The sequence below is a fragment of the Colossoma macropomum genome, unplaced genomic scaffold, assembly GCF_904425465.1.
Source record: "Colossoma macropomum unplaced genomic scaffold, Colossoma_macropomum, whole genome shotgun sequence".
Taxonomy (NCBI): Eukaryota; Metazoa; Chordata; class Actinopteri; order Characiformes; family Serrasalmidae; genus Colossoma; species Colossoma macropomum.
Window position 1 is genome coordinate 35,898,243 of NW_023494801.1, and position 15,422 is coordinate 35,913,664.

General features: G+C 41.0%; 1 protein-coding gene across 1 annotated transcript in view; it reads left to right on the forward strand.

The window, feature by feature from the left end:
* crlf3 (cytokine receptor-like factor 3) overlaps positions 1-13,572 on the forward strand; it is a 35,597-nt gene extending 22,025 nt beyond the window's left edge. The window contains exons 3-9 of the mRNA XM_036590049.1: positions 2,203-2,410; positions 5,457-5,544; positions 8,233-8,410; positions 8,731-8,953; positions 10,105-10,243; positions 11,307-11,419; positions 12,514-13,572. Of these exons, the coding sequence (XP_036445942.1) occupies positions 2,203-2,410; positions 5,457-5,544; positions 8,233-8,410; positions 8,731-8,953; positions 10,105-10,243; positions 11,307-11,419; positions 12,514-12,785 (1,221 nt within the window). The 3' untranslated portion in view covers positions 12,786-13,572. The remainder of the gene's footprint in view (positions 1-2,202; positions 2,411-5,456; positions 5,545-8,232; positions 8,411-8,730; positions 8,954-10,104; positions 10,244-11,306; positions 11,420-12,513) is intronic.
* Positions 13,573-15,422: the final 1,850 nt, after the last annotated feature.

The window sequence follows — 15,422 nt, forward strand, 5'->3', positions numbered from 1 at the left end:
ATATTAATTTATAATATATAAGGATGTACAAAGTAGCAGCAAGAAAATATTACAAAACCAAATCAGTTTTCAGTATTTTTTTTAATGTACCTTCAATCAGGTACATTAAAAAAAATCAACCTAAAATTAAATCGTAAATTTAATCAGTGCAAACAGATGAAAGTCAGTGTCTCTCCGGGCTCCTGTGAGAGTCTCGCTCTCATCTCTGATGGAGCGGAGGGGAAAGTGGCGAATGTTTGTGGCAAACTTCTCTTTGAACAGTTAAGTTTGAATGATTTTGAGTAAACACTTCATTTCATCGGTAACCCTTTGTCCAGCTGCCCTGTGTGTTCAAGCAGAACTACCTCCTGAAACTGTGAGTGGAGCCAAACATTCGCTGAGAACAGAAAACTGTTTGCAGTCGCTCTCCTGTGTTTGCTGAATCTGAACGCACCGGTGGCCTCGACGCTAAGAGACGATGCAGTGTTTAAAAGTGCAAACGTTATCTGGAAAGTGAACAGAGTCGCTGTGAATAATAGTTACTTGGTTCTCTGGTCAACTCGTTCCAATTCCAGAGAGCAGCATTTCGGAATATGAAGTGTTCCAGCTCAGCTCAGAACATGAAGTAGGACAGAATTTAACACTACCATTAGCTAGCGCAGCTATCGCCGCGTCCCAAACCACACACTTCTGTACTTCACACACTACACTAATGAGTGCACTTCTAATGGTATATGCACTATTTAGTGAGCTAGTATGCGGTTTGGGACGGGGCGTATCTTACAGAGATGAATCTTCTTCACCCAGTGAGCCGACAAGTTTCCTTTTCAGCTGCTCCAGCATTGAGGACGTGCTCCCGTGCCAGCCAAGGTTTAGCTCTCACACTTCTGAGGATTTTGTTCCTGAGGCTGCCGTCGCGCTGCTGTTAACTCTCCAGTAAGCGGTCAAAACGTTTCTAGTGAGCGCGAGAAAGACGCGTAATGACGTCACCAACTAATCGACTACTAAATTAATTGCCAACTAATTTGGACGTTGATTTTAGTCGGCTAAGTTGAATAATCGTTGCACCCCTATTAGCAGGTATTACTCCATTCCACTACTAAGGCACACGAGATGGGCCTAATTGGCCTGAAGGGGACGCCATGGCACAGTGTCTTACATTTTGGCCGATACTTCTTACATCATGAGGCTTGCAGACGTAATTCTGGGTACTGCTGATTTGTTTTAGCTCATGCTAAACCAAAATTCACCCAAAACTGTTTAGAGAGAACCTCAAAAGACAAAGTAAACAAACCAATGGATTATTGACCAAATCGAGCCTCACCTCTTACTCGAAGATCAGAATCCAAACTGAAGCTCTTATTTTGGACACATTATGAGAAGAACCAGTTCTAAGTGGGCAACATGGCAAAAATTGTAGCATGATACTATACTACTTGACATTTTCATGTACATGATATGTCAGGATATTTGTTTCTGACATTTGATGAAGGTGGGGTTAAACCACACCCCACCTGCGTCTGTACTGGTTGACAGGTGGGAGAGAAAACTGATTAGTGTGCGAGAAGCGCAGACTCGGATTATTTGTTTGCCTCCTGATCAGTTATTATACACACTTATTATACACACTTAAAAAAAGATGGTTCTTCAAGGGCTCTTTAGTAAAGAAAATGGTTTATAGAGAACCTTTTTTATAAGGGTTATATATAGCACCAAAAAGGGTTCTGCTTTTGTTACAAGCTTGACGTTTGTAACAATAGAGGAACCTTTTTTGGTATATATATGTATACAGAACGCTTTCGCGATGCGAAGAACCCTTTAATCATGGAAAGGGTTCTTTGAGTGTTAATGGTTCTATATAGAACCATTTTCTATATAAAAAAAAAAAGCCTTGAAGAACCACTTTTTAAAGTGTGTAGTCAAACTAATCACAAACAAAAATTAGCAGTGAAAAAATGCTCCTTAACTGTAGTAGTAATAGTAGTAATAATAATAATAATAATAATAACGACAAATGTTTACATCTCAAACACTCAATTATGTTGAAGTATCAGTGAAATTCCCTTAATTAAGAAGCTTGAAGACCCACACAGAAGACAGGTCTCCTCACTAGAAGTCGAAATCAATTTTATGGCACTTAAAAACAAAATAAATTATAATGGTAATAACAATAAAATAGTAATGATGACGTAAATCTAATTAGTCTGTATCTGTGTGTTGCAGGTTCGGGGCAGCTCCACTCACACCCGCGAGGCGTTACGGAGGCACTTCCAGGAGCTGCAGACGGCGCTGAGTCGCCTGCTGAGTGACCGTCTGAACGCGCTCCTGCAGGAAGTGGACGCCATCGAGCAGGACAGCGTCAGCCCACTGGACGACTGCCAGAAACTCATCGAACATGGGGTCAGCATGGCAGACGAACTGCTGCGTGAGGGTGAGACACTCAGAAATACAAACTACAGCTCACTACAAAACCTTTAGTCCTTTGTTTTCAGTCTCAGATATTATTCGATCTGATATTAAATCTTAGTGTAAACTGTAATGTGTGTGAATGTTTGTTAAAGCTGAGTGTCGTTACTGAGGAGGAGAGTAAAAACAGACTAAAACACGGTGAGCGTGAGCTGCTGCTGCGAGTCGCCCTGTAAAGCCTGAAATAATCATTTAAAACTCAAGAGATGTCGAGTTTTTCACACCACGCTGCACGTCTTTACGTTTTAACGTCACACACAGACTCAAAAAGAAGGTCCGGCTCAATGTTTAGGACTTAAACGATCTCAAAATCAACAGCATACTGATTAAGATATGATGACAGTAGTAGATAATTCACTCACATCCTCAGAAGACGCTCCTTCAAGTTTTGAGTTTGTTTAATTTCTCTTTCAGTCGCCACCACCAAATATTGTACTATGAGTCAGTCTTAACAGATTATGAAGACTGGGTGTCTCACACTATCAGACTGGTTTTTGCAGATATTTTTGGGTGACAAACATTGAGAATCACACATTTAAACGACTTTTAAACTGTTGCTGAACCGAACTGAAGCTCTCTGAACTCAAACTCGCACATTTCTCCCGTTACGAGGAGATGCAAATAAATAACGTGGAGCTGCTGCTGCTGTTTTCTCTGCCGTTTGTGCTGAAACAGTAAAGAAGCAGCAGCCAAATATGTTTAATTGAGATTCATATTAAAAATATGATCAGTTTGGTATTTTTTTAGAGCTTTAAATGCACATAAACCCCATTGTGCCTTAAACTCAGCTCATTAAAAAGCTTTGCTCCACACGTGAGAGACTTTGTGCCATTTTTCTTTGTTTACTTGCATTTTCTTCTTTCACACTCAGTTTTCAGTGGCTGTGGCAGGAGTCTGTTCAGATTGAGGCGTTGATCAGTTTACACGAGATGACACTGAGAGTCAGGTCGGAAAATCACGCGTTTAATAGTAACAGTAAATCTGAGTCTGCACACGACTCCACTCTCTCTCCAACTGTCGACTCCAACTGACCCAGAAATCTGCAGACTAGAGTCGACCAGTTCAGAAAGTCATGGAGTGTAACCCCAGCTTTAGCTGATATTGTGGAAATAGTCTGTAGGCACTGTGTTTGCTCTTTGTGTTAAAACTGATAATGTCATTACCGAGTAAGAAGAATATAAACACTAAAACGTGGTGAGCGTGTGCTGCTGCGAGTCGCCCTGTAAAGCCTGAAATAATTATTTAAAAGTCAGAGATGTCGAGTTTTTCACACCACGTCGTACGTCTTTACGTATTGACGTCACACACAGACTCTAAAAGAAGCTCCGGCTCGATGTTTAGGTCTGATTAGAGAAGTTAATTCATCACTCGTCCCAGATAAGCATTAACATCAGTATCTGCTCAGATCAGATCTTCAACTCTGAAATAAAAATTGTAGGACTGGGAAATATGATGATACATCAGTATCATGATAAATTGTCACAATACAATCTGCTTTTCTGAACATGTGTATATCGTCAGTGTTTTATTAATGTTACATGTGTTCGTTTGTCCTGAGCTGATGGCGTGATGATATTTTTGGAGTTGTATATGCTGAGTTTCAGGATGTTGACATAATAGAAGTTTGTTTGGACAAACCGCACTCACTGTTTTGGCCCAGTTCTCTTATTATTAGACAGCACGAAGCGAGAGCAGCCCGACTCACTTCATTAACTCTTTACTCCCTTATTATTCCACTGACCTGTTTAAATGTAGTCAGTCTGAACAGATCAGCTCCTAAACTGACCCGCATACACAAAACAACAGAGCTTCACGTGGCTCGTCCAGAAGTAAACAATCATGATGGCCAGCGAACGCCAGTCGCTCCTGGAGCTTTCAGTTTCGTCTTTGCCAGCATGACATGAGCGATTATGAAGTTCCAATAACTGACAGCTGAGCTCATCACCCAGAATGTGTTCACGTTCTCCCTAAAAAGGGCGCGTTATTCGGCCACGGCCACTGCTTTGGTTCGTGTCCTTGAATTCTTTAAACTGTTCTTCGACGCTGCAGCCTCGGTGTCCTCCGGCCGCGTTCGGCCGTTTCGTTCGAAACCTCTTCGAACACGGAGCGGCTGCGATACGTCTCTAATTATTGTACAGAAATATACATATTTGAGTCTCAGCAGCGCGAAATTCTGACGAATATTGAGCTGGATTGACGTAAAAGTCGCATGAACTCTGATCTGGCTGTTCAGACTGAGTCTCACTGCCGCAGATCGGATACGTGTCGGATTTCAGTACCACATATGAAAGCGTCTCAAAGAGGAAATGAAAATGTCAGATTCAGTGTGTTTATCTGTTCACACTGACACACAGACACACATCTGAGTCACATATGAGGAAAAAGATCGGATTTGGGCCACTTTTACCTGCTGTGTAAACGAAGCCTTAGTTGAGTACTTATTTAAATGTATTGCACTGCACTGTGTTTAATTCTGTTCTCTTGGTATCAACATGGGCTTCTGTTTCCAGCAGTATCTGAGCTCAGCAAAGATACTAACAAACTAGCAAAGATACTTTCTCTGACTGACGACTAAACACTTTAAGTCGCTCTGATTAAGAGCGTCTGCTAAATGCTGTAAATGTAATTTATAGTTAGTTTGTCTGCCAACTGCATCAAAATGGAGTATTTTTAATAATTCTTGTCCCAGCCTCGGCAACACGAACAGCACATGTCCGCTGTGGCTGCAGCTTAGCGGGTGCAGTAACCGTCCATCTTGGACCGAAATGCAAACAGAAGGTTCTTTTACTTCATTAAATTTCAGTAATTAGATCAGTTAACTCATTAAAGGTTTAGCTCAGTCCAGATCCTGACAGATGGGCGTGAGAGACTCCACAATGCAGTGTGTTCTCAGCAGAGCTACAGTGTTTTCACTGTTTACAGTGGTGTTTTCGGCACAGCTGAGTTTCTGACCCCTCCACAGCCCTTCTTCTTCTGAAGGTCTCTCTGTTCTCTCTCTCTCTCTCCTGCAGGAGAAGCTGCCCTTCGCTGTGGGATCAGTGATAAAGAGGATAAGCTTTGCAGCTTCGCTAAAAAAGCCCTAAACATCCAGCTGGACAGGTGAGCAACAGTTATCAGGTCATGTGTGTTTTAATGTGTGTAGATTTTAAATTCTGATTATATTCAATCAGATCAGAATCTCTACATAACTACACAACTTAGTTTCTTAGTAGGTACTAAAGAGTTCATAGTATATACTGAATATAATTCATAGTAGATACTGAACAATTTATAGTAGGTACTGAACAATTCATAACATACTGAAAAACTCAGTCATGGATAATTCATAGTAGATACTAAATAATTCATAGAAGATACTGAATAATTTATATTAGATACTGAATAATTCATATTGAAATAAGTATACGCCTAACCTTAACAATTCATTTCAATGGAAGTTTAAGTTTGTTTTGTTTCAGTTCAGAGTCACTATTGAAAATACACTGAATTCACTTGCGTAACTGAAGGCAAGGCCAGTTTATTTATACAGCGCTTTTCAAACACTGCTGTCATTCAAAGTGCTTTAAAAATGAGAACTGAAAAACTGAAGGAACCGTTTACACAGGAGTGGAACGCAGACAAGTAACTAACCTTTTACACTAATCAGCTACACTTTATTGTGTGTTGCTCTTCCTGTTCACTCAGGCAAAGACAAAGCTTTTCCTCAGTGAGAGCTGGAGCCGAGTTTAGAGATCAGTCAGAGCTGATTCTGATCTGATCCGTCTTTATTTGGAGTGAAATCTTAAGTTCTATACATTCTCTGCTCAAAGTAGCGATGCACTGATACTGGAACTGTGGGCTGATGCTCATATCTGATATTCGTTATGCTTATATTTGCTGATGCAGACACATTTATAAAATATAAAAACTGGGACTAAATCTCAGAAACAAAGGAATCGTGTAATCAGTAAAATGAATAAGATGGACATATTTTATTGTATTCATACATCAACATTCATTTATCAGCCCAAAGCTGCTCATTGTTTAAGCAAACATCTACAAATACTGATACAACCCCAATATTATTGAGCATCCTTAGCCCAAAGGTGTCTTACTGCTAAATTATTATTATTATTATTATTACTACTACGTTATTCTGAGAGATGAAGGTAAATTCTATTGAATGTTACCAAACACAGAGACAAATCACTAATATGATAATATAAATGACAAATAAGCAGAGGATAAACAAACCATCAAATAGTAAACCATCCTTTTTCAGATGCAGCCAAAAATGTGACATTATTTAAAGAACTGTTATGATAATTATAGAGTAAATGTAGAGTCTGAGTGACGCGCTGGTGCAGTCTGAGCCGTAAGCCTGCTTATGAGATTTAAACTCCACCCTGCTGAGATTAACTGAAGATCACAACTTAATCACCTTTACATAATTTCAGGCTCTAATTGATTGCCTGCAGTTCTGCTGTTGCCTGCTAAGAGGATGAAGAGTGTCCTTTTAAAGGGCCCGTATCAAGGAAAACTGAAATTTTCACGCTTTTTAAAAAATTTTTGATGTATTATGTAAACAAGGTTTAAAGCTGTAAAAACGGCCTGGTTTGAATTCATCATGGCTGAGATGTCATAACTGTGAACACATTCACACTCACTGTCCATTTTATCAGCTCCACTTACTGTATAGGTGCACTTTGTAGTTCTACAGTTACAGACTGTAGTCCATCTGTTTCTCTGATACTTTGTTAGCCCCCTTTTACCCTGTTCTTCAGTGGTCAGGACCCCCATGGACCCTCACAGAGCAGGTACTATTTGGGTGGTGGATCATTCTCAGCACTGCAGTAACACTGACGTGGTGGTGGTGTGTTAGTGTGTGTTGCGCTGGTGCGAGTGGATCAGACACAGCAGTGCTGCTGGAGTTTTTAAATACTGTGTCCACTCACTGTCCACTCAATTAGACACTCCCACCTTGTCAGTCCACCTTGTAGATGTAAAGTCAGAGACGATAGCTCATCTGCTGCTGCACAGTTTGTGTTGGTCATCCTCTAGTCCTTCATCAGTGGTCACAGGACGCTGCCCACAGGACGCTGTTGGCTGGATATTTTTGGTTGGTGGACTATGCTCAGTCCAGCAGCGACACTGAGGTGTTTAAAAACACCAGCAGCGCTGCTGTGTCTGATCCACTCGCACCAGCACAACACACCAACACACCAACACACCACCACCACGTCAGTGTTACTGCAGTGCTGAGAATGATCCACCACCCAAATAGTACCTGCTCTGTGAGGGTCCATGGGGGTCCTGACCACTGAAGAACAGGGTAAAAGGGGGCTAACAAAGTATCAGAGAAACAGATGGACTACAGTCTGTAACTGTAGAACTACAAAGTGCACCTATACAGTAAGTGGAGCTGATAAAATGGACAATGAGTGTAGAAACAAGGAGGTGGTCAGAATGTTATGCCTGATCGGTGTATATCCAATTTATTTAGCCCACAGCAGTTTAGCCCCGCCCATTCACACAAGCTATAATGAACGTTTCAGCTTTCTTGAACGAGGTATGATGCATGGCAGCCAATCAGATCAGAGCTTATTTACATATATCAGTTTTAAAGGCACAGTAACAAAAACAGCCTGTTCAGTTTTAAGGGATAAAGAGAGACTGGAAAATGACTTACGACTGTTTGGAACATAAACCCACACAAACGTAACAGGATAGGATACGGGCCCTTTAAGGATACGGGCCCTTTAAGGATACGGGCCCTTTAAGGACGCGGTATCTCTGTGTGTTGTTCAGCCTCCCAGAGGTTCCTGCGTTAGTGGACGTGCCCTGCTTGTCTGCGCAGCTGGACGACTCGTTGCTGCATGTGATGCGCGAGCGCGTGGCGCGGCACGGCAGCGTATCGGCTCATCCGCCTGTACAGATCGAGGAGCTGGTGGAGAGACCGGGAAGTGTGCTGGTGCGCTGGTGTAAGGTGGGAACAAATAGATAATCGGTATATTATAATAGCAAGTGAACCATTAATAGTAGATACTGAATAATTCATAGATGGCACTGAATAATTAACAGCAGATACAGAAAAATTAACATTAATCGAAACCATATCGCCCCCTACACTTCCTGTAGTGTATTACAGTCTGTCAGAATGACTGTGTGGATCATATGAACATTATAGAGCTTTTTAAATGACACAGTAGAAGCCATATCGCCCCCTACACTTCCTGTAGTGTATTACAGTCTGTCAGTCTGTATCGGCCTGGTTAGTGATGATGTTGAAATGCTGTCTGTTTGCAGGTGGATGAAGACTTTAACCCTCAGGATTACCGTCTGCAGTATCGCCGTAGCAACGCGACTCAGTACGAAGATGCGTATATCGGTAAGGACTGTGAGTTCCTGGTGCTGCATCTCGACCCCCACACCGATTACCTGTTCAGAGTCTGCGCTCGCGGAGAGGGACGAACAGAGTGGAGCCCCTGGAGCGTCCCACAGACAGGATACACCACCCTCACACCACACGGTACACACACACACACACACACCACACACACACACACACACACGTTTGTCTTGCTATATATAAGAGGACATCCATAGACCTAAACCTAACCATAACCTCAGTATCCAAAAGGCAATTTTTCTGCTCTTTTAGTTTTCAAATAAATAAAGTAATTGAGGTGAAAACACCACATGCTCAAATGAGGAGCAGCAAAATGTCCTCATATAGTGCTATCATATAGTGCTATCATATAGTGCTATCATAGCGAGGACATTGGGTCCTCACAAGTATAGCAATACAAGAAAAAAAAATACATACATTATACATTTATATACAGCCGTAAACAAAAGGTTTGAACACTTCTGGTCAAATTACATTTTGTTGATTTCCCAAGTGAGAATAAGACATATTTACTCATCCACTACAGAGAACACACTCAAATACGGCACTTGCTGCACATTTTAGTGGACAATTTCCGTTTATTTGCATAATTTAACATATTGGAAAACATAAAACATGCCTTTAGCACAGGTTGCATTTTATGTTTTCTGTTTCCCCCCAATGTCATATTTAGCAAAAAACAGTAATTGTGCATTAAAAAAAATGCAGACTTGTTCTGTTTTTGGTGCACGTTTATTTGTTTTGATCCTAAAGAAAGATTTGGTGCATTGTGTAAAAGCTATGAGTGCACAACGTAAGTCTGATCAGAATGTATTTATAAATGCTTATTCCAATAAACGCCATCTGTCATAAAGGCTGCTTCAGCTAACTGATCAAAATTGGCAAATGTAACCTTTATAGTGAAAGATGCTTTTTGGAATAAACATATATGTAGGATTATGTTCATTGTCATGACAACCTTATGTAGGTGTCGTGTAGCCTTATGAACAGCGCCCTACAGTAAAGTGTTACAGATGCCCCCCCCCCAAAATAATTCTGCTTAGTCTATATGTTCGGTGATTGCAAATCCAAAAAAATAAGACATGAAAATTTGTTTTAAAACATTTTTTTTTAAGAAGAAGGATCTACATGAATTAGTAAATCTTAATGAAGCTGTTCTGCAGTTCTTAACTTAGACTGCGATGATATTTATCACATTCTGATCTGTTCATTTTTAAATATTTTGAGTTTACAGCCCGGTATAATGTGTGTTCTGTCCTGTCTGTGTTTAGAGTGGAGTCCAGGTGTGGACGGTTACATCCTGAGCAGCAGGAAGAACATTGCGATGCGCAGTGACTCTAACCCCGGCGCTGGGGGGGTGCTGTACTCCAGCTCCCCGACTTACTTCTGTGGACAAACACTCACATTCAAGTACGTCCCAATACAACACCACAGAAACGTGCTTTCAAAGTGAAAGTTCAGCAAAATATTTAATTCTTCCAGTTTTTTTCCTCTCTCTTATCCTGCGTTCACACCGGCAGCGACGCAACAGAGCATAATTTTCAATGAGGCCTGGCGATTTCTGGCGAACGGAGGCAGCTGCGAACATTGGCAACACAACAAAGTTGAGCGAAGTTTAACTTCATGCAAATAAGGAGAGAAGCGATGTGTTCACCAATAGGAACTGAGCATTGAGCAGGGTGGTACGCACTTTATCTCCACCACTGTGAAATGGTACACTTCTTTTTTTTGTTTCCTAGATGATTGTTCCTACTAGAGATAGAGGAACAGCGGCAGTGAACAGACCACACTGTTTTCTGTACATACTAACTGCACTGACAGTGATGCACTAAACAGGGATTCAATAAAAATAATCACAGTAGCGATTTCTCCCCGGGATTTCTATTTTATAGTGGGAACGCATCTGATTTGCACTTGGCGCCTATGAAACCATAGCAACCAACGGCCTTCTCAAGGTCAGAAACGTCCACAGGCGATGAGCGACCAGTGATGCTGGCGACAAGAGGCGAAAAGTCGCTGCCAGTGCTTCTAATTAGGCCCATATTCGATATAAATATGGATATAAATATTAATATAAATACAGATATATATGTGGTTATAAATATTTAATATAACCCAAGTCGACCAGCGATGAGGGCGACGAGAGGCAAAAAGTCGCTGGCGGTTGAACGCAGTGTTACCCCCAGATGAAGTTGATCAGCCAAGGCAGGTCTGAGGTTTACTTCAGTTGTAGCGCTGAAGCTGTGAGGGTCACATAGCTAACAAGTAAAGGAAGCTTATACCCACCAGTTAGCATTGCGCGCGTCGCATGCCTAAATCAATTAAACCCTGTGGAGGTTTTCAGTATCTCAGTATTATGTGGTTTCTGACTCTGTGTGACTCGCTGTTCTCTATAAACATGGACTGAAGTACATTAGCACAGCTGAACACACTAGGAACCACCTGGAACACTGGATTCTGTGTCTCTCTGCAGGATTTCGGCGGCCGGACAGATGGATAAATGTGACAGTGTTGGAGTTTGTGCGGACAACCAGAGCGGAGCGGAGTCTCTACAGAGAGATCAGGCCGTCTGCATCTCCACCAACGGTACGATTCACATTTACTTAATTTTATAGGAACGGAAATCTGTGACCAGACAGCCACACGAGTCGAGTCAGTCATGAAATCTCACCGATTTGATTATTTTGGTATGATTCTGAATTATTTTTAAAAATATAGTCCATACTAGTGAAAGGTGTGCAGGTTAGTGGAATATAGTGGGATGGTTTTGAATGTTACTTTAATAGCACACTTTACTGAATATGATATATGATGATATAATCACTGTTAGTTAGTGATATTATCACAAATGTTTGCTCTGCATCAGAAAAAATAAAACACATACGCAGACGCTGGTTTCTCATTGAAGATTGATGTGAGCGCAGAAACTCATTAAGAGTTCTTAAACAAAATCTGCTGTTCTTTCTTATAATATGAAGCAAAAAGACGTGTGAGCTTCAACCAAACCAGCCACTGTCCTGCTGCGTCTTCAGAGCTGAAGTGTAAAGTCTGTGGATGTGACTCGGCTGCAGCGTTTAGGCCTGTTTCATTCAAAATCTACGAGGCTGCGTTGCCCAATATCATTTCCTATTGTGACTGACGAGTCTGAGCTTCATCAAATGTTCAACTTTGAACTTTTTTGGTCCGTTTTTTCTGTCAAGGCATCGTTTTCGTGGCAAGAGACGGTTTTTGACAGATAGCAAAACATCTTTAAAAGACAACCCTAGTTTTGGAGCAATGAAGCTAATGTAGCTAACAAACAATGCAAGTTTGTCACCCAGCAATTAGCATTATAACTGCACGCATGGTCATACTATAAAAACAATGTTGGTGTTCTAGTTTTACATTTTCATCTGTTCAGTTTTGCATTTGTTTTTTTAATTTGTTAGTTTTAAGGGTGCATTAATAGTTCGTTTTATTTTTATTTCATTTCGGTTTTAGTTTTTTATATGATGAACAGCAGGTGCGATAAAGGACGAGTAAAAATTTCACAATAAACAAATTTTTCTCAGTAATTCTATTTTGTTTGTTTTGCAGTGGACATAGTTTTGATTTACTTTTTGTGCTGTTTTAGTTAACGATGAAAACTCTGCTCCGTTTTAATAGAAAACCCAGTCAAATATGCCCGTATTTCTCTGCAGGTGCCGTGTTTGTTAATGGGAAAGAAATGACCAACAAGCTGCCAGCGATCACTGTGGGGTCTTCGGTCACGTTCGACATGGAGGTGGTCAGCCTGTTTCCCGTCAGCAACAACAACAACAACCCCAGCGACGGCGGCACCTTCAAGCTGAGGGTTACGATTGGCTCAGGGAACAGAGAGGTGGTGTTTTACTGGCTGCTGGATCAGGTGGTGGACTGCCTGTTTTTCGGCTGCTCTTTCACGCACCCCGGCTGGAAGGTGCTGGTGTTCTGATGTTGGCGATGCAGCTCCTGCGTTTTAAAGAGGGGGGGGCAGTTCCGGCCTGCTGGACCCACAAACCTGCAGCACATCAGCTTCACACCCACTCAGATTTGTTTTTTTCCCGTCTTGATTAGGTGGATATTGTCAGTTCTGTCAGTGCATGTTTCATTGAAAAGAGACTGAAAAGAGGCTCATAAACGACGTAGATGTTAAGTTTTCACGTTTGAATCCTCAGAAGGCTGCGAGTCTAAGGCTACATTCACATTACAAGCCTCTTTCTTTCTTACTGGATGGTTCACATTCCCAAAGATAATTTGCTCTCAGCTGTTCATTATTAGAGCAAAACAAAGGTGAAAACAGCTCAGATACACTGGGCTTGATTCTTGATTGAGAAAGGTCCTAAGAAAAAGTCTCCGTCAGATTCATGTCGTGTTCTTAAAGCACAGAACTGTTCTCACCTTTGTGCTCTTGAGTGTGTGTAGATTCTGTTCTTACCTAAGAACAAACCCCACATAGGAGAACACTGGTGAATGTCTGAGTCTTCGTCAGAACTGCATAAGTGGGTTTAAGAAGACATTTTCTTAAGAACGGTTGGTGAATGAGGCCATTTGATTCTGCAGTGTTTACTGGCACTAACTTAACACTGAATGATGCCGGATATGCAGTTAAAAAGCCCACGTAAGTTCCGAGCTGGCTGTTCTCATTAACGCCGTAAATCAGATTTCCATGTGATTCAGGACCACATAAAGATGTACAGGTCTGATTTGAAAAGATCAGATTTGCATGTCCACACAGCTCTGAAAACATCGACAAAAAAAATTATTTGTGCCACCTAAAGGGCAACTCCACTAATTTGTACAATGTTTCTGCATAATTAATTGGCTAAGATGTAAACAGAGTCATTCAGAGTCATTCAGAGTCATTCAGAGCGGTTTGGTGTGTCTAGAGAAACTTACTGAGTCAGAACTGTTCACAGTGGTGGTGATAGGAACCAGACGTCCACCTCTAAAAGCTCCCTCACAGAAAGTTACTACATTAATGGTTATGAATTCACTGCCTGATGACTGAGACACTGTTTTATGATACGAATTTACTCTGTTCACATCTCAAATGCTCAGTTAAGCAGGAATTTTGAAAAATCGGTGGACTCCCCCTTTAGGTCTAGTAATGTGAACGTAGCCTACGGGAGCATAATTAACCCTGCTGAGCCGGTTATGGTCCTGCACAGTGTGTGAAACATTTTTCTTTCTTGTTAAATGTGGCACTACTGTTTTAATAGTTTCTGTTTAGATTTGTTTACAGTCTTACGCTTCGGCCAAATTTCACGTTCGTGTTGATTTTCTGAGTGTTAAGTTACACGTCCTCTACAGAGACACATCGTAATACACAATTACTGTTTATTTACTAAATTTATAATGTGGTGGGGTGGTGGGGGGGGGGCATTAAGTATGGCCTGTGCAGAACTAAACATGTTAAATTCAAATAAATATAAATTGTGCACATTTAGCAGACAAATGCCACATTTACATAGTTTTTCCCGTGTAGAGGACTTGGCAACTTGTTTACAGTTAGAAAATCAACAAAACATAATAAATTTTTCCAAATGGACTGTATAAACATCATGCTTCAGTTTTTAGGCTTGACTGCTGATTCACACCAGACACGTCTCCCAAACGATTTCAGTCGTCCGTCTAATCACTAAACCCACATCTTAATTGAATTTTTTTTAATGAGCATAAACTCTGACGATATAATTAACTAAAACGTGACCTTGTTGCAGCTGCCGAGCAGCTCCTGTGCTGTACCATCGCTGTAAAGCGTACAGTTAAGAGCTTTTAACTGATACAAACAGCAGCGAAGGACTGATCAGTGTTTTGTGGCTGATACTGATCACCTTTCAGCACGATCAGCCGATACCGATACCGATACCGGTCATGGGCAGGTCTGGACTGTTAAGGCCTGACAACAAATAGGATGATTTTAATGTAGTTGTCTGAAGCATTTTTCTTTCTAAACACTGAACTTTTTTTTCCTTTGAAGCACTTAAACTGAACAGCGCACATACATACTGGCTACATCCTGTTCTACAAAAAAAGACAAGAACAGGGAGTGCCAGCGCCTCCTACAGGAGATAACACTGCATAACGAGCAATACTGCAGGTCAGTCGGAGGATTCTGCTGCTGTTTGTTCTTCCTTTTGGTAAAAAGAAGCGAAAATCGGCCGATAACGATACACAGCCAATCGATTTTTCCTTCTCTGTTAAAAAACAAATTGATTTAATTGCAAAAAAGCAGGTGTGTTTGTAAGGGCTGTAAGATTTAGGAGTGCAATTTTCAAATCACAAAAGTTGAGATTTTTACAGCCTACATCATCAAAAACGTCTTAAGTTTAACACAGAGACTGTGAGCTGTTTCTAGACCACTCAGAGGCAACCAAACCTCCATGTGTTGTGAAATTACAACCACGACTTACTGGCTGTCTGGCACGCTGCATTCAGGGGTTAAAAAGAGGATATAAAAAAATAAATTAAAAAATAATCTGAATCTCAATTTATAGAAAATAACCCCAAATTAAGTTACAGTTGCATTATTAGCCATTAAAATTGCAATTAGTTGTTTTGCCCAAATTGTTAGTGTTGTGAAGTTTTA